General features: G+C 37.5%; 1 protein-coding gene across 1 annotated transcript in view; it reads right to left on the bottom strand.

The window, feature by feature from the left end:
* YAP1 (Yes-associated protein 1) overlaps positions 1-19481 on the bottom strand; it is a 42907-nt gene that overhangs the window by 7415 nt on the left and 16011 nt on the right. The window contains exons 3-4 of the mRNA XM_010281442.1: positions 12522-12703; positions 10965-11012 (exon numbers count right to left, since the gene is read on the bottom strand). Coding sequence (XP_010279744.1) covers positions 10965-11012; positions 12522-12703 — 230 coding nt within the window. The remainder of the gene's footprint in view (positions 1-10964; positions 11013-12521; positions 12704-19481) is intronic.

Below are 19481 nucleotides of genomic sequence, written 5' to 3'. Positions count from 1 at the left end.
TTCCTTCAACGAAGTTTAAAGTTCTTCCCTACAAGTTCCCATTCATTCCTGTTTGACGCATGCGTTTCGAAATTTCTGGTTGATCAAATCAGTGATTTGTCCCATATGTATATCTTAAAGGTCTTCAAATCCCTAGCAATTTATTAGTAAAACTAAGACAATTGCACTCAAGTTATGAACCTAGATTACATATATATTTTTTTACACATCTGACTGTGCACGACCTTGAATCAATCCATCCATAAAGCTTGTCATTACTATTTAAGGAAAATTAGTTTTAACATAACATAAACAAAATTAAAGGTGGGTGGAGATAAGCAGCATTTTATCTAATTTCCAGTGCCCCCTTTTTAAGCAGGTAATCCATGAGTTACACATGTGAAAAATACAACAATTTTCTCCAAGCAACTCTCCTAAAAAATCAGCAATGGCTCACCAAGTCTGGGCTTTGTTAATGTAGAGGCTGGTAAAGAAATCTATTGACTTTCACCATTATTAGTAGTATGTGATTTGCAGGCTGTGCCTGGGAAGCTAATCTCAGGCAAAACCGATCTTGTCAGTCTTGGCAGTGCTCAGTATTTCTCACATAAAATGAGAGGTCTTCATCCATTCTCAGTTATGAGCCTAAGGACTACTGTGGGCTTTTAATACATAAAAATAATCTTTCTTCAAGTCTTCAAAGCGATTCCTTTTAAAAAGAGTCTAAGGTTATTTTATTTTCCAGCAGATTGTGCCAAATATTGAATGCTTCCCTACCACCTGTTTTTTCTTCCTTTTCTAATCTGCATATGCTCCACTCCCATTCCTGTGGATTATTATTCTACATATTCCTTTAATACCAAGTTTCATGTCTCGTACTAGAAGGTTTTCTCACTCCAGTTGATTAGACCTTTGCAGAAAGTGTACAAACATACCATTGGTTTTTGTGTTCGTCACACCCAATTGCCTACTCCAAGTAAATCCAGTCCTCTGCTCACCACACTTACTTGGCCACTGTTCTAAGAAATAGTAATAATACTCCTTCTCCTCATTTTCAGGTCACAGGATGGTAGGCACCTTTTAATCATTTCTATAGGTTTATCCATATGATTTTCATTTGCTTATGTAATGAAACCAAGTGCAAAGACTATATAATGAGGTCTTACTTCACAGCTGAGTTTACAAACTTCTATCAGTCACATTAGCCTTGATATAAAACGGTTGATATATTGGTGGACTCAAATAAATTAAAAAAAAAAAAAAAAAAAAAGTTTTCCTTCCTGGATTCTTCCCAAATGGTGAACTGAAGGAAGAAGGTCTTAGAGCAGACATCCCAGAGATGGCTAAAGAACTGCTCGCTCACATCACAATCTTTATGCCCTTCCTCTAGAGACCGGAATTCTTCCAAATGTCACCTGAGCCTTCCTCTGTCTGAGAAACTGCCCTCCTGTGATGTAGCTACTTTTAACCAATTTTATCTTGCTATTTGTCCAATGAAAGCAGAGGAGGGGGGAAAAAAAAATCGCTTGATCACAAAAATCACTAAAAAAAAAGAATCGCTTTTGCACCACTACTTCTAGAACCTTTTCAGCCTTGGTTTCATACCTGGAATACAGCACACCTTCCTTCTCCACTCTGATAGCAGAGCTGTCAATCAGTGAGTGCTCTGCTCTTACGTAGCCACAACTACCTGGCTGCGGCCAGAATGCTCTGTCCTTTTCCCCTTCTCTCTTCCTTTGATCTGTGCGTTGCATTTCTATTTCCTTGGGCTGCAGTCCCTGACTAGGATGAAGAGCAGGGACCAAAAGTGCAGTAGCCTGCAGAAGAAGCTTAATCACACACCAGCGCCCCAAAGAGTGATGACAAAGCAAAACCAACATGGAGTCATTTCTGTATATAAAGCACTAAAGTGACATTATATATCATCGACTGGTAGGCCTGGTCTTTCCAATCAGCACTGCCTCCTGATGCAATAATTTTAAAAAATAAAAACCAAAACAAGAAAAAGGAGGGGGGAGTGGGGGCAGAGAGAGAGAAGATAAATCCATACAGGTCCCCTTTTCAAGAGCTACTGATACCAGGAAAGAAAACCCCACAGATTTCTCTTTTGTACCATAAGAAAAGAAGTCAGTACAAAGGAAGAAGCAATTTGGAAAAATGGGAAAGTTACCTTTGTATTTTCTAAATCCTTAGAGGGTAGGAGAGATTGAAGTTGCATCAATATATGAACTTAAACAGTACGGTAAAAATAAATGGTAGCTCAGATACTAGCCAGCCAAAAAAGAAAAATCACATTTCACTGAAAGCCCACTAGAAGCAGATTAATTAAACCAGGAGATAGAACTGTACTTTGCCTATTCTTTGTCATGTATAATGTAGTGAAATCAGTGTTTTTAATATTAGTACTATTTTTATCCTTGTTTCAACAACAACATTGCTAAAAGTGCAAAATTACAACTATTTATATGTAGCATTACTGCTACTTATTCAGGAGGCAGAACTACAGCACTAACCCCTAGAAAGAATGTTATTCCATTACTCACTCAAGTAATAAATTCATGTCAATCTGGGAGTCTGAAAGAGAAAGGAATTACCAAAAAAGACAGGCTATTCAGAAACAAATACAGAGCAATTTTTAATCATTCCGTAAGATTAGCAAAGTTTTCTACAAGCCCTGAAGAGTGTATTAAGACTATTTTTCCTAAAAGGTGCATGTAATGGAAGCTGAAGTTGTGTTGCTTGATGAATGGTCTTTTCATTTCTTCTTCCTTATAAAACTGATTTTCAATAAAAGAAGTTATGTGTTTCCTATACGTAAAAAAATGTATGGGAGTGTACAAGCCCCTCCCAGCAACGAACTCAGCAATGTGAACTCTAGGCTTTTAGTTCATGCTTTAAAATATATCCTTTATTAGAAGTATTTAAAGTCTGGAGGCAAAAATAAAACCATGACAAAATCCTGGCTTACATTTCTGTAATTTGATCTCACCCTATTTTTGGAAGTATGTCAAACTTTTTTTAAGTACTTCTGGGAAAATAAAAGCTTAGCATTCCTATTGTTAACACAAAAGCTGAATTTTGGTTATTACATAAAGACCAAAATGATCTGTCATCGCCTTAAGCAACATAATTTTAAAAATAAGGTCAACATTGTGTAATTTATCTGGCTGACCTTACTCCTTTTTTTTTTTTTTTTCATAATTGTATACAAATTAAGTTTTACATGAAGTTCCAGGTCATTCACACCATGTCCAAATTAACTTTATAAAATGACCCTTTTCGGAGCATTTTTTTTATCTTCATCGCACTTCTGAGGAAAGGTAGAAGACTCCCTCGTGCAACTCGCGTATCGTATTCTCACTGTATTAAACATATGATATGCTACTCAACATGAATTGAGTACATTTAACCTTATAATTGGGTTTTTTTCCGTAAATTTACTTTAAAAGGGCCAACTGTAACATTTCTGCCCCCAAACACTGTTCGACTATCAAACAATCCACAGGCTTCACTGGGATGTGAGAGAAGTGTCAGGCGAAAGAGAAGACAACGGCACTGATGGGCAGACTTACAGCACCAGTTATTTCTTCAGACTCAGTATTTACGTTCTCGTTTGAGGGCCACAAAGTTACAGCATGTGTACAAAAGAAACAGGGAAAACACATGGACAGATGAAGACAAACGAATTCAGCAATGAGGAGTTATGCAATTAGCAAAGAGTAAGGGGGAAACATAAATCATTCAGTGTTGCAATCATGAAAACCAGCAAAATTAATTTAAGAGGTGATACTGATAGAGTGATAATTAATTGTATTGTATACACTTGGCAAAGAACTCAATGCTACACAGAGCACTGCAAGCGCAGATAAGGCAGCATACACTGGAACAGACATTTGTAAATAAAGTCTGGCTTCTTGTCTCGTTTTGCAGTGCTTTGCTGTGCCACTGCTTCACACCCCTCTTGCCGTCTGCCTGCCCATGGCTCCGGGACCGCGCCTGCCCAGCCGAGGCGTCTCAGGTACGTCTCACCAGGAGTCTGCCATCGCGAAGGCTGTGCAGAGCTGGATGGCCTCTCTCTACCAATTTTTGCTTGCTTACAGTGAAAGCTGTTATTCACGGACGTCTCGTACTCAGGTCAACATGACTCCTATCTTCTGCTGACCAGTTGCTTTAGCAGTACTTCTGTGATTAAGCTCTGCAGCTGCAAGCAGCACCAGTGACGCCAAGAAATCCACTGCAGTGAGCTACAACTCCTATACAGGCACAAAATGTGTCCTGAAGCAATTAGGGGCATAAAAACCAGACAAAGGCAAGGAATGCTGATCTGATCTGATTTACTCTATACACTTTTAAACAGGGTATTTATCCATCAAGATCTACATTCACAAGCAAGCAATAAAATTATTTCGTTATCTGTAAAGCATAGGTGCTGCAAGTGGAATCAGAGCTTCTGAATTTTCAAGTTACTCACATAATACAAGAACCTTTCCAACTGTGTAACTTCTAGCTACCGATGCTCAGCATTTCCCACTTAAACGAACTGAGAGTGTGAAACTCAAATGCTACAGCTCTTGCCATACAAACTAATAAACAAAGTTCCACTTAGATCTATGGTTTTCAATGAGGAATGAAGCTATACTATTTCAGAAGCCGAAGAACATTTTAAGCACTTAGTTCCTAAGATGGCTGAACAGCAGCAATGTTGCTTTTGCAGTAAAACGAGCTGAATCCCACATTTTGTATATTTTGATGGCAGCCAACATACCCTTCCCCCATCAAATCCAGCCACACAGGACTCCCTTTCAATAACGCTTGCCTATTTATGTCCAATCACGCTTGCATTTTCTAGGCAGTCTTTAAAGTAGTACCTTAGTGTACAGCTCATCAGAAATACGAAAGACTTGAATAATAATTACATCAAGGAACATCTCCATCATTTCGGCAGGACATCCAACTCCAAGCCGAAACTCCTGATGCTTTGACAAAACTTTCTGGTTTATTTAACAGCGTTTAGAAGAAGCAGAGTTCGCTAGTCAGGGCAGAGGAAGATGTGTGCCTTGATCTCTTAATCACTGTGGGTCACAACCCAGGGGCAATTCCAAAGTGACTTTTTACTGATAGTTACAGATGGCCTTTGACTGCATATTCTTACCCCTCCCTTCAGCTGGAACCAGCATTTGTACAGCCATACACTAAGACAAGTCAGAAAACTGACCGAGCTGAAAAATAGTTTTTGTGATAGATCAGGTGTCTGATCTGTCTTGGCGTGTATCCACACCAATGCTTCAGCTACTACATTAGGAAAAAACAATGTTAGACACATCCTGTTCTGCTGCCTTATTATTAAGGCAACCTCTGGCAGACAGCTGAGTTTAATGTCTTAAACTGCTGCAGTTCGGTTTGCCAGAGCATGTCTACCAGACCTCTCAGTCAGAAGTCATTTTATTAAGAAGCAAGTATTTTGCTTAAAAAATACCACACAAATCCCCAGCTGCAGTCTTCAGCCCCAGTTTAGGATGGCTCTAGACAACTGGTTAAGTCTTCTCTCAAATTAATTTCTGAAGTCATGGCACTACAGAGGAGTGCTATAACAAAGCTTTGTGCAACTGATGCAGAATAAATGACAGGTACTTGATAGATAATCTGAACTAATCTTTAACTATCTAAAACAGAAGTGCTTTTCTAGAAACAGATGTGTATATAAATACAGGCAATATGCTAAGATTTGCTATTACATGCTGAATTTACTACCACAGACTAAACTCAGTTGGACTCTATGATCTTAAAGGGTTTTTCCAACCTAAATGATTCTCTGATTCATCAATTACAAGGATTTTTGGAAGGTTGTCCAGTGAATGACAATGGTTTGTTACCTAGTGAAGTAAAAAATATTTCTGCAAACAATAATGTATCAACAGTTCAATGAAAACTGAGCTAAATGCATACAAAAATCATTTCTGCCTAACTGGAATCTTCAAGTTACTTACGATACTGTACGTGCTGCTCAGCTCCGTTATCTGCGTGACAGCTCTCCAGTAGTATTTTGTTATTGATTTTGGAGAGTAAGAAATCAGTAACAATTTCTGTTCACTGTGCAAAATATCTAACAGAAAACTTAAACCACAAGGGACAAAGCAAAACATAGTACTAATATAAAGAGCTATCAAGTGATTAAAACACAACAAAAGGAGAGGTACAATATTTACTTCCACTAAAATGAGAATTTCAGGTATTATTGGTGACTATTGATTAAAAAAATTCAACCAGAAGCCAAAATTTTAAATGGGAATAAAACATTGTTGGAAAGGCTCTTCACTGTGTATTAGCTAGCTTTCAAAGCTCTTCAGAGTAAGACATATCACAGGCCATTTTCTCTATCAAATATCAAGCAATAAGGCAAATTAAAACTGAGGGACACAATACAGCTATGAATTTGCTACAAGTGACTTGCTATCTTCTGCATCTTGCAAACATATTCTTCAAAAATGTTTCTGCATACCAGTGGTGGTATCTTCACTGGTCAAAAAAACCATGTTCAAAGACCAAACGGCTGGCTTCAGTACCTTTCCACTGTTAAGAAAACAACAACAACAACAACAAACAACCAAAAACCAACCCCCCCCCCCACACACACATACCCTTGATGAAACCAAGACAAGTCATTTATCTTGATAATCTAGGTCAGCTTCAGCTAATACACAGATGAATGGGAAACAGGAGATTCAAGGGACAACACTGTTTGGGATTCACTAAGAAGCTAAAGTAAGTATTTCCCACCATTTCCACTAAGATTTGAACACAAGTATAGCTTGTTATTTAAAGACATATTACAGGGAAGAGAAAAAACAAAAAGTCAAACCAAAACCTAAGTCCTCAGTAAAACTTACAGGTTCCTTAACATCATGGAAGTTCAAGAGTACAGAATTCAAGACTGCACTTGTTTTTAATGACGCCTTCTGTAGTTTCTAGAAAATCTTGCACATCTGACAGTAGCACAGCTTAGTATTGGTGTACGTGCAAAGTGACTGAAAAAAACTTTTATTGAAAAATAGTAATAATGTCCTAAGGAATTAGTACTTTCCTGGAACACTGAAAATCTTCTCAACTAGGTTGATGAAAGGTGTCAAACACCACTAACATGAACTTCTACAAAAAGGAAATCGTAGGAAACTAAAATAATATTTCAAGCCCAGTAAACTATTCAGTAGTGTAAGTGCTTGTATTTTATGCAGTAAGAGAAAATACGAAAAAAAAAAAAATGAAACAAACCCAAGTGATTCAGCAAACAGTGACAGACTGGCCATATGTCTTTGCAGATTCTTCACTGAGTAGTGGAATTTCCAGAATGTCACTCAAAAATTGATAAGAAATAAGTCCAGGGCAACAGCACAGCGAATACAGGAGGTACTTCATAATATATAAAGGACAAAAGAATGGAGACAATGAACAGAGAGCATGTTCCAGGTATGCAGAACTACCAAGAAAGCAGCACAGAGGTAACAGAAAGGTAACTTGTGTCCTGGTCTCAGCACAAAGCACAACTGAGCAGAGTAGCAAGGAAGCAGGGCTGTATCTGGTTCTCAGATCAGGGATCTCCATTCAGTGCTAGAAACAAGCAGCAGATACGGAATGAGTAAGCATATATGGAGGAACCTATCATGTAAACAGCTGTGTAGTATGCTGATCTTACTAGCAAATACTGTAATATTAGTGGCTGACAAGTAAGAAATCTTCCAGTCTTAGCACAAGAAAGTAGTCTGGACAACATCCAAGAATAATGCCATCAAGTACCTCAACATTATTTGCCTCTATCTCTTTCCATTGTTACAAGAAGGCAAGAAATCTGTTACCTAACATCTAGCCAATTTCGTGATTTAAACAAAAGGTGACTGACATCTGTTTTAGGTGAGACATTGTTGACAACTGGATACTAATTGCAGGAAAATGGAAGAAGAGCTACTGGGAAGGAGAGGAAGTCAAGTCACTCAATCTCTTAACTAAGGTAGGTATCTTTAAGGTGTTCACAGATAATTGATGATGATAAGCACAAGTAACTGGACAGATGCCTGGTGTTTTCAAATTCCCTGCATGTATCAATAGCTCTTGTTTATACAGAGTAAAGATGGAGGTTATACTTTTTGCTTCAAATACCTTTAACTTGGGACATTTTTAGAATTGTAATAAAATTATAATAGACATAATAAAATACATCCTCATTCAAACAAAAAGAGTCTTTTACAGTACTTGCTACAAAAGATGAAGCTGAGCAATTGGTTTTCCAGGAGGCATTTAAGTACTAAGGCCTCCATACATAACACTTTGAGTGTTAGCTTTGCTACAGGATACTACAGTATCATGGCAGAGAGATAAAAACTCGCAAGGACACAATGTTCACTCAGTACCAAAAAAATCTGACCAAAGGTATCAATACAACCATGGCACTGTATCCAGGTTATGTGGACAAAAACACCAAGAAAGAAGAGCAGGTTGGGCTGGATGCAGGATGTTGGACTAGATGACCTCCACCAGTCCCTTCCAACCTATTTGAGTCTGTGATTAAGAAAAGCTCAGAGATGCAGTTACAAGTTAAACACTTCTCAGTGTTTTTTAATACGTATAAAAGAGATACTTCATTAGACGCAAGCTTCAAGAATGCTGATGTCATATAGTTTCTTTAGAAACAGAAGACCCTGACAATCCCTCTCTAAAATCAATTTAGTCTTCCCAGAATTAAGAGCACCAAACATATGAAGATTTTATTTTCAGTATTCCTTTAAAGAACATCTAAAATTTAGCAAGAGAAGCTATCATTCTTCCCCCAAGCACAGCTTTATCATCATGAAAGCAGATAATTCCTCTAAACTACATTAATTTTGTTCACAAAGGAAAGAAAGAATCTGTCAAAAAGAAAAAGTTGACCGAAGAAATGTTCGCTCTTTCTACAGATTTTTCACAGATTCACGAGTTTGACTATGACCCGACAGGGTGTACAGATTGGGATTTCAGTAATAGCATCATTGGAGAAGAGAGACAACATTTGCCTCTATAGTATAAGGCCTCAAGAAGCATTTAGAGAACAATTCCCAGGAGTTCTCTAAGCACCTTCTTCCACATGTGGCTGCTCACTACCTTATTGAAGTGACACATGAAAACACAAAAAATACATTTAAATGATACAACATGAATAATGTAGTATTATAAAACTTAAGTTGACATAATTGCCTACTTTTCTATCCACCAGATCACTCAAACACAGCTTGACTCATTAGTAAGTGTAGACTAATAAAACTGATCCCAGGCAGGTGAGTATACAGGTGAGCCTGGTGTGAAGCCAGTTTAAATGTAGCTGGAGTCCTGATTTTTGCGTAAATCCTTTCATGAGTTCCCATGCCAAACAAAGCAGAGTGACCACTACATATACATTTAATGAATTATCAGTAAGGTCCCTTTGAGTTTTTGCAGCTTTTTAGTGTTTTAAGCCAGAATTTCAAGAAGTTCCAAAATCTGATCTTACTGCGTTAAGTACGAAACTGATCCCAAAGTTCTCCATTTGCTGCATATTTCTGAGTTGGCAACAGGAAGAAGTTACTGTGGAAGAGCGAACAACTGTATGACAGGGCTTCAAGCATACAAGAAAACACAGAATATACTTTCAGCATTCAGTAAGAAAAACATCCCTTCTGAATGACCTAATTGTGGCAGAAGATAAGGTGTTTCCAACTGATGTGAAGGAGTATCCTTCTCTGTTTATTCCCTTGTATACCAGCAATTCCCAATGAATTTTTTTCTCCTCTATAATACTATCTAATATTGATCGATGAGAACATTTTGTGGTTAATGCTCTGTAAATGAATCAAATGCTTACATCTCAGTTAAAATGCTTCCGTTTTAGAGCTGCACTGATATTGCCAAACAAGAAAGTATTTTTGCAGGGTGTCACTACTGTTTCTAAGGTCTGAGGTTCCTATTTTGAAGATGATTTTCTCAAGAGAACTAGCAACATACAATTTTGTGGTACTCTTCAGAATGCAGCAATACACCACTTTTCATGGCTTCCAAACACCGGATACTTTCTTTTGTTCTGTTTTTCTTGCCTAGTGCATATAGTGTTTTTTCTTAGAAAAAAAAATTTACAATACAAGCCAATATAAATATTACCCTACGAATCAGTATATTAAGACTACTGTTAGCAATAGCAAGCAAGAAGCTCTCTGAATATATCCATAAATCCACCCTTTCAGAGATTCATTCCATATTCAACTTTTTAAGAGCCTAAAAGAAGTCTGCATTAAACTGTTTACTATGCTTCACATTTTGACCGATTTTCTTTTGATCTGAGCTTGGCAGGCTTTTCAGAATTGTTGTTTCCTATACAGAAAATGTATCTGTGCAGGAGCCTGTTAAATGTCAAAATGGAGTAATTACATATTATATCCCAATACCAATTATTTTGTTAGTCTAATCTATTAAATAATTCTGTTACGCTGTACATGCTTAAAAATCATAAATATTTCAAGTGACTTTTTATTAAGTGATTACAGATATCCTTCTTTAAGATCATACCTGTTTAAACAAACTGATAAGAACATTCATATGAACAGTACTTAAAAGTCACAAACTACTACCTTAGATATAATGTGAGGTTTGCTTTAAACACACATCTTGATGACATCAGGACTGGAACAGCAGTATCCTCAAGAATGCTAAACAAGAAGGTTGTTTTCAATGCAGAAAAATGTGCAATGAATTCCTCATTTGCTTTTAAATATTGATATAAAGTTGTGGTAATGAGGCACTCTTAAAAACAACATCAGGGTCGTGGCCAGAGAAGTGGTTCAAAAATATGCATGGCAGAGCTGGTTTGTTGGGGTTTCTTTCGTTTTTCTTTTTTTAGAATGCCTTCATGTATCAAAAAGTTCCCCTGCTAGCCTAATTTAATGCTTTCATTTTTTCTAATTACGCTGAAACATCAGTTAAGAGCCTACCTGATGTTTTGGAGAATTTGCTGTGCTGGGATTGATATTCCGCAATGCCTAAGAGTAAAAATAAGATGGATAAAAATTACTTTAGCTGCATGGTTTGCCTATGCAGGCTGTCTTATAAATACCATCTTGTAGTATCAAGCCCCCAAGACAGGCCAGATGAGACAGGATAAGGGAGTTAAGAAACTATGAAAATCATGACACAGTGAAACAAAACTCACAGATTTACCAAGGATGCGTATTTGACAGATAAGCTTAATGACCAGGGAGAACAACATGGAGGGAACTGGCTGTCACCTGCTCCAAAGTTAGTCAGGTTCTCAATGGCAACTGAGGCAAGAAGACAATTAGAAGGCCTACCTAAAAGCATGCTAGCACAGGGTAAAATGTTTGTTGGTGGATTAATTGCAAAGCAGGAACAGCAGAAGCCCACGTGCTTAAGCAGAGAGAAAGTCCTGATGCCACCTTTGCAATGTACTCTTACCTAGCGTACTATAGAAAGTAATGGCTGCAAAGATGACCCATCTTACACCAAGAGATGCTGAAGATTCCTACAAAACAGGCCTTGACTACAAAGGAGATAACGGGAGTCAGATTCCAGGACAGAATACTGCAGGTGATGAAGAAAGAGAAAAGCTGTCTTTGAGGACATTAAGATTATTATCCTCTCCTGATACAAGGCCCATCACCCAAAGTGAAAAGGGAACAGGGTAAGATTTTAGAAGGTTTTCCTCAAAGAAAAGATTAGTGTTTGCTCTGCCAGTGTCAAAACCCCAAAGAATATCCTAATTATCTAGCAGAGATGGTAGTAACTCTTAAAACATTCAGATGGAAAAATCGAAGCAGAAGGCTTAGAGTCAAAAGGAAGTCAAGCCCGAATTCAAAATCCAGAGATTCCAATGTCCAGTCCTACACCTCAACATTTGCTACAGCTATATTCATACAGCAGAAAAATACTGAAAGGACTAGCTTGCAGCCTAATTAGGAAGTTTGAAATTCTTCAGCTTAAGAAAACCACAGGTTCAAAATGCAGGACGAGTGATTCAGTTGTTCCATGCTCCACTCCACGGTTTAACAGACAAGATTTTAGTGACAAGGTGTCTCCTCAATGTATCTTACATAAACTTTAAAAGTGCTTTGAAATCCTACAGACTGCGACAGGTTCTAGAAGTGACAGACTTTCCTCCACTTGAAAGGGAGAACTAAAGCAGCTGTGGGAACCAACTTCTTGCCTTTTTGCATGACTCCGAACTCAATGAATATGAAATATATTCTCAAGCGGAATTTTCAATCAGATCCACAGTCCATGATGTCATCCTAATAGTAAAGAAGCCTGCTCTCAGAGAGTTTTGTTAGAGAGAGGAATGAGGGAGGAAAGCAAAATCCTTCAGTCTGGTAAGTCAGATGCTCTCACTACCAAGTTGATATCAGTAACAGAATAATTCAGACATTTTCAGATCTCAAAGTTTTTTGTACAGTCACTGAAACAACTACTCAGCCAAACCAAAACATAACATACAAAAGAAATAGTGGAAGTAGGTGTCTAACCTGTGGCCTCACCTGCCGAAGCAGTTCTTGATGCTTCAGTCTCAGCCTTTCCTTCTCCATCTGTAGCTGCTGAAGTCTCATCTGTTGTTGCTGATTGGAGCTACTCCCACCCATCACACCACCTTGGGGACTCTGAGGAGCCAGAGGGGGTGGCTGTTTCACTGGAGCACTTTGGCTGATTCGCTGATTCATGGCTAAGGAACCAAAACAGTAAACATTTAAAAATGAAATTCAAGCAAATACATTCAAGGAAAGTATTATCCTCAGAAGGCATATACTAAAAACTTCACGAAATTACAAGCCATGACGGTACAAAACATGCAGCTACACTGATGTTCAGTGTGAAATGTATGCTCACGTGTTATTCCTGTGAAATCAATGCAACAGTCTCATGTTTAAGAGCACAAAATTGTTCTAAAAGCTTCTGAAAACAGTTAAATGTGTAAGTCGGTGAGAAATTCAAAAGTGGTAGTAAAATATTTCAAGTTTGATTAGAAGGAGCTCTCTCCCTCTTTCCTAATAAACTAATCTCAATTTAGACACAAATAATACAAAATCACTTCTCCATGTGAAATCTTAGAAACATTAAACTCGAGAACAAATAGAATGGCAAAACAGATCATCTCACTTATATCAAACTACATTTGGTTAAAGGCTACTATTCTTCCCAATGTAGAGCAGGTCATGCAACAATCATTCATATCCTCATCACATCAAGTTTGGAGTGTTACAGGCTCCATTTAGGGCATCTTGACATGCAAAATTAGAGCTGGTACAGAAACGGCAGATGAATTATACAACCAAAAATACTGCCATCAACATAGGAAACATTTTGCTAGTGCTTAGTTTTATTTTATCCCACAAAAGTATGTGATGCATCTTTTCTGGGGTATGGAGAAGAAAGTGTGTTGTCTTGTATGCCTAATGCACAACAAGAATCCATCTTCCCCACAAAAGCAAGACCTAAGACAATTTTAGTTTATAAAATAATGCATGACTGGGATGCATCTATTTGACAGGCCTGATTTTTCCCCGACACAAGACCAGTATGGTTAAAGTCAACAGAGGCACTGGAGTTCCCATAATGAAACAGAGTGATTGGAAAGGCTGAATGTATTAGAAGGGCACTATTTTCAGGGGCTTTCAGTTTTGGAATTAGCTTTCCATCCTGTTGTCTGGAACAGCCTGAATCTGTTAACTTTCACAATATGCCACAAAATGCATTTGCTGAAGCAGTGATGGGAGAGTGGCAGGGATTTTTTTTTTTTTCCTGGGAATAAGGATTATGGTTTATGTGAACTAAGAAAGAAAAGGGAGTGAGCTGCTTTTAGGATGGCAGGCTGATTTGATGCAAAGAAAACCATCTATTAGTTTGAATTAATGTTTTCATCATATAGAGGATTCCTGGAACACTTAATACTTCTAACTATGGTAAGAAAGGAGAATTATCTCATAAAGAATCTCTACCATCTTTTCTCTGAAAAGCCCTTCAGTCTCCACCGTCTGTTGAGTGTTTGACTTAACATGCAGTAGTGCTTTTCTTCTGTTCCCAGAAAGCCTAAATATATTCATCTCATAATAGCAGTAAAAATGGCTGTTGCTTCACAGCCATGCTCCCTTTCTGCCTTGCCACAGCTCATCTTTCCATTGAGAGATACCATATGAAAAAGAAATGCCGTATGCTTACTGGAGTGAGAGCAGAAAAAAAAAAAAAAAAAGTCAAAACCAGCTACAGACTCAACTCCCCAGCCTACCCTTTCAACTATTCCATAGGTCCAGCACAGAGTCAATAGCCTAATGGACAGGTGGGTCACATTTTCATGAGTCAAGTCAAAATAAAATGAAGTATCAAATAGCTTGAAGTCATTTAAAATTACATTTTATATAGTTATTTGTGAAAAAGCTTCATACATATGATCACAAATAAGATAAAACTTCCTGTAAAGGTAAGTGAACAGGTAAAGTAGGAATAGAAACTGAATCCCAGTACCAAGTAGAGACAACAGAGTGAATGCAAAGGACTGGAGGTTCAACTCCAACGTGCAAGTCCCATCCTGACCCAGCAGGGAAAAAAGATAGTGGGAAGATGATGTTGCTGTACATTGAAGCTTAAAATTGAGCAGTTGATCTTACGAGACGTCCGGCACCACTTCACCATCAAAATTTAATTTCAAGAAGAAGGTGACCAGGATAAGCCAATCAACCAGGTTTGTGATGTAAGCTGTGGTCGCTAGGCCAGCAACAGGAAGAGATAGGACAGCTTGTTCTTCTACTGAACAAACACGAAGGTTCTTATGTCCCAAGACCTCAGAAACTGTTAAGCAAAAGCTTCAACAGCACCAACAGCTGTCCTGCAAGGATATGAGCAGTGAACTGTAATTACAAGCTCCAAGACGTCCACTGGGCAATCTCTGCTGGAAGACTGACAGCAATTAGACTACCTACATTTACCAAATTAAGTGTGAAGTTGAAGCTAGAAAGCGCAATACAAAAAGAAAAGCAGCCCACCTAGCAGCTCTAGACAAAATAGACACGGCACAGCTGGAGTGGGGAATGTATCTCCTCCTTTCTCTCTTTATAATTCTGTAAAGTCTGGAGCCAGGACCATGCATTCTGCTTTTTCTATCTTGCCCTCTTTCACCTTCAAACAGACAATGAAGGGGCTAGTAGGGAACAACAGAACACAACAACCTTCTCTTGCTGTTAGCTAATTCTGCAGCTCAAGCAGATGTCCGTGCTACCCTACAGAAGCTCCAGGACCCAAACCCTGCTATTAAACAAGATGGAAGGCCAATTACAGTGGAAAGTAAAGAGGGACAAAGGTTAGCAAATTACAGTCACCTGAAAGCAGCACATCTAAGTTAAAAGCAAACTACCTAGCTTGTAAAAATAAAGTACCCAAAGCTGAAGAACGTCGATTTTCTTCTGGTTAAAAAGGCCACCTTTATGGTCTAGTCTCCAATTATCTAATCATGGTTTCAGAGTCCCTGTCTCATGCAGTTCACAGCCAAGTCATGTTACAGATAACCTCATAAAAATTTAACAGTTTCTAACCTTAGTTTAATACTTAAGCGCAGTATCACTAACATCTCTTCAACACGTTATGAATCTGTTTTTTCTGCATGCACCAAACAAGTATTACTTCCCTAGGTCTCTTTTCCACTAATATGCAGCTTTGGAAATAATTTCCTTCTCATGCCAAATTCTTCATATTTTATATACCGGTACCTTTCTCACAGATGCTTGTATTATTCCTGTTCTCTCTGACCACAGTTTGCTCCATGCTTCCCATAGACCAACCTTGCAATTAAAACTGTAAGAGACAAATCAAGTTTGTCTGATGTTTTGCATCTTATTCCCTCATCCTAGATCCCTGAAATGCCTTCTAATGTCCATTTTGAAAGTAATATTTCCAACTAAAAGTGTATCTAAAACAGGAATATCGTACGATATAGAGACTTCAGTGTGGGGGAAAATTTAATTATATGATTTGGTAACTCTTCAGAAACCAAACATAAAAATCTGGTTTCTAAATTCTTATTCAGGTATCCATTAAAAGGATTTTTCTGAGCATTTTATTATTTCAAGAATGAAAGTGCAAAAGACTTTAAATTGACAAGCTTTTAAACTGTCCTCAGAATAGATGTTTTTCATGTAAGGCAACTGTGAAATTAAACTGAAAGTTTGGACATTGAAAGAAGATACTGCTAACTGAATTTTACTGACTTAACAACATACCCAAGTGAAGAAGAACCAGTGGGAAAAAAACAACAGTAGTAACACTGAATTACTTTCAGCCATCCTGGCTGACTACACAAGTGTGCTATCATAAAGGGAAGCAGAATGAAGAACGTAATTTTCTATCATTTCCACCACAATATTTAACGAATAGAGGGAAAACACATCTTGTTTCAAGTGACAGGAAAAAACAGAGGATTTTAAAGTTTTTTTTTGCTGGTGGTTTGGTTTTTTTGTTTGTTTTCATTTTGTGTTGTTTTGTGGTTCGCGTTTTTTTAATTCTCAATTCTCCATTACTCACTGAGGACATGACTGCAGAAATCTGCACTCTAAAGAATATGCTTATCAATGTCACCTCAGATAAGCCCATTTTATTTTTTCTGCACCTCACAGGTTTGTGACGATCCTGACACGCACAGCTCTTTCTAAGTACTTTGAATTCAAAGGCAGCGAGCTTCATTTATCTATTAAGAGTTAGGACTTCCCAGTTTTCTAATGCATCCTGTTCCTTACCTTCCATGGCTATAGAAAGAATTTAAATAAGGGGCTCTGCACCCACACAGCAGAGGCTGCAAAGACCTCACAGGCAGAGAAGGAACAAACAAGTCTTTGTTTCTAGAAGAGGGGGATTTGAGGGGGGAGGAGGAGGAGGGGCAGACAAGTTAAAAAACAAGGGCAACTTAAGACAATAAGAAAGATCTTGCTGTCCTGTAATATGGCTTAGCTTTACAATCTGCGGAATACAGTCAATTGCAATAGCTGCAAAATGCTTTTGAGAACAGAGAAGTTAGTGGTCTTCAAATGATACACATTAAATGTTCTACTGTCCAAACGCAACAGCAAAACGTCTGTTCTGTACTGTAGCAGGTAATACTTGACAGTTACTGAAAAAAGTTTAGAGTGCTGTCTACATCCTTAACGGGGAAAAAAAAAGAAAAAACGACCACCACCAACAACAAAAAAACCAACTAAAAAACCCCAAAACAAACCAAGAGAGAGAAACAATTACCAGTCATTAGTGCTGGAGAGAAAAGGCCAGCAGATTGTTAACAACTCAGACATAAAAGGCTAATTCTCTCCCAAGATCCTAAGCCAATTTAAATCGCAGGTCCCAGGGCACTGACAGTTTGCAGTAACACAGCACCTTCCCCCCATGCAGGATTACATGCAAAGACTGCTGTAGAGCACCCTTAATGATTAATGGACACAGATGAATGTGTGATTTTTTCTTTTGTATTTATCATTTCACCCTTCAAAATTAAAACTAATTTTAATCTGCAAATTTAAAGACTTTATTTATTTGAACAAACAACAACAGCAAAAGCTCAGGATCTGAGCATGCTGTAACTTACTGTTCTTAATAATAAGAATCAATGTTTTCATTGAGGGAATTGAAAAGAGTACTTGTCCCCTTCAGCTTCACTTGGAAACTAGACAGGTTTTGTGCATCATTTTTGGCTACGGCCAGGTTTTTGAATGGTGCTAGTTCGTAGCACTGCAACAAAGGCAAAACTCCTCTTTGATGAAATTGAAAAGAGCTGTGAAGAAAAAAAAATTACCAGCAGGATTTGAGTCTTGGAAGTAATAAAAAATCATTCCAAGTGGCTCTTTCAGAGAAATTTGGTACAACAATTTGTTCTTTAATCAGGATACAAGTCATGTTTCTGGATTGCATTCTTTATCATGCATTGCTATATTACTTTAAGGAAATCCTACTTGCGGTTTCATAATGCTGCTGTTACAAAACAACCTAAAAATTAGCACAATAAAATATTCCATTGTTTTCAGTCTCCGATTAATCTGAGAATCCCAGAGCTTAAAGTACGGGAGAAACATGAAACAGACTGTTCTCCGGGCTCATTTTGCTGTCTTAAGTGTACCAACAAATCTTAGTGTCTTAAGTAAAAAGAAATCTTTACACACTTCTGAGCTGGATTCTTGGTTAAAACAGGATATATCCAATGAAAATACTATTTATTACAGAAGTATGTCCAAACTACAGATTGATCACTCTGCATTTATCAATTACTTGTATTCAAATGAAATTCATATTTTTCTTTTAGTTATTCTATCACTACGGCACTTGCTGATTAAAACAATGTAAATTTATTTAAACAGTTCTTTATTTGATAAAGCTGCCATTGTTTTTAAAAGCCTGTACCCTAAAATGCAGAGGTTCAACAGCTGGGTTGATTGACCACCACTAAGACTTATATAGCATCTGCAGACAGACTCTTAACACACTGGAAACTAAACTGGAGTAAGATGTTGTTGCAGTTGTTCATGGACCTAACGTTTTTCCCCATAGAAGTCAATAGCAGTATTTATAAAGCACTTTCACTCTATGTATGCCAGTTTCAGAACAACTGAAATATTCTGGCCAGCCAGAAAAGCAAATATAAACAAGATTCAGCAGTAACGTAAGTAGCTGTTAGAAATTTCTGCTTAGTGCATGCATACAAAAAAAACCTTTTTCCAATCATTAAAAAGAAATTCATTTTAATTTTGGAAGTCTAAACAATTTTTAAAAGGTATAACTTAAATTTTAAAATCTTCATACAGAATGGAACTGACAGTGTAAACATTAGTACTAAAGGAGAACTATCTAGAACACACTGCATAGGACAGATTATGAAAAGAAACCTCAACTAATGTCATCTAAGTTTAAATTGTATGTATGAAACACTGAGACTACAGAAAGCGCAGGACTCTGAGCTCATCAAGGCCCCATGTCTGTCCACTGAACATCTGGCAAAATGTATTTAATCAAAGCTAGTCCACATTTTAGACCAAAGGTTAATCAGCAAAGAGTCTACATAAGGGTATTAGCTGCAAACAAGTTTCACTGCTTAATCACCACATCATACTTCCTGGGCCAATTAGGCCAAAAGACAAGCTTCTGTATAAGTTCTTATAAAATTATATGAAAACTCTTTTTTAAAATGCAGCTTTCCTTCAATTTATTTGAGGGGAACAAACCCTGTGCATATGCATGGGCACATCTGCATCTTTTTTTTAAAATCTCAGTCATAAACCCATTAGAAATGATTAAACAGGAATTACAACATTCAGTAAAAAGTACTGTAATTAAAAAAAAAAACATAAATCAACAGTATACCATCAAGAAACGGAGCAAACTTGTTTTCTCTATATAAGAAACTGAAATCATGTTTCAACATGACTGAATTCAAGGGGGAAAAAAGCTGACGCTGCTTTGAATTTTAGATTATATAT

This window comes from Phaethon lepturus, unplaced genomic scaffold (genome assembly GCF_000687285.1).
Source record: "Phaethon lepturus isolate BGI_N335 unplaced genomic scaffold, ASM68728v1 scaffold8342, whole genome shotgun sequence".
NCBI lineage: Eukaryota > Metazoa > Chordata > Aves > Phaethontiformes > Phaethontidae > Phaethon > Phaethon lepturus.
This window is presented reverse-complemented; position numbering and strand designations above follow the sequence as displayed.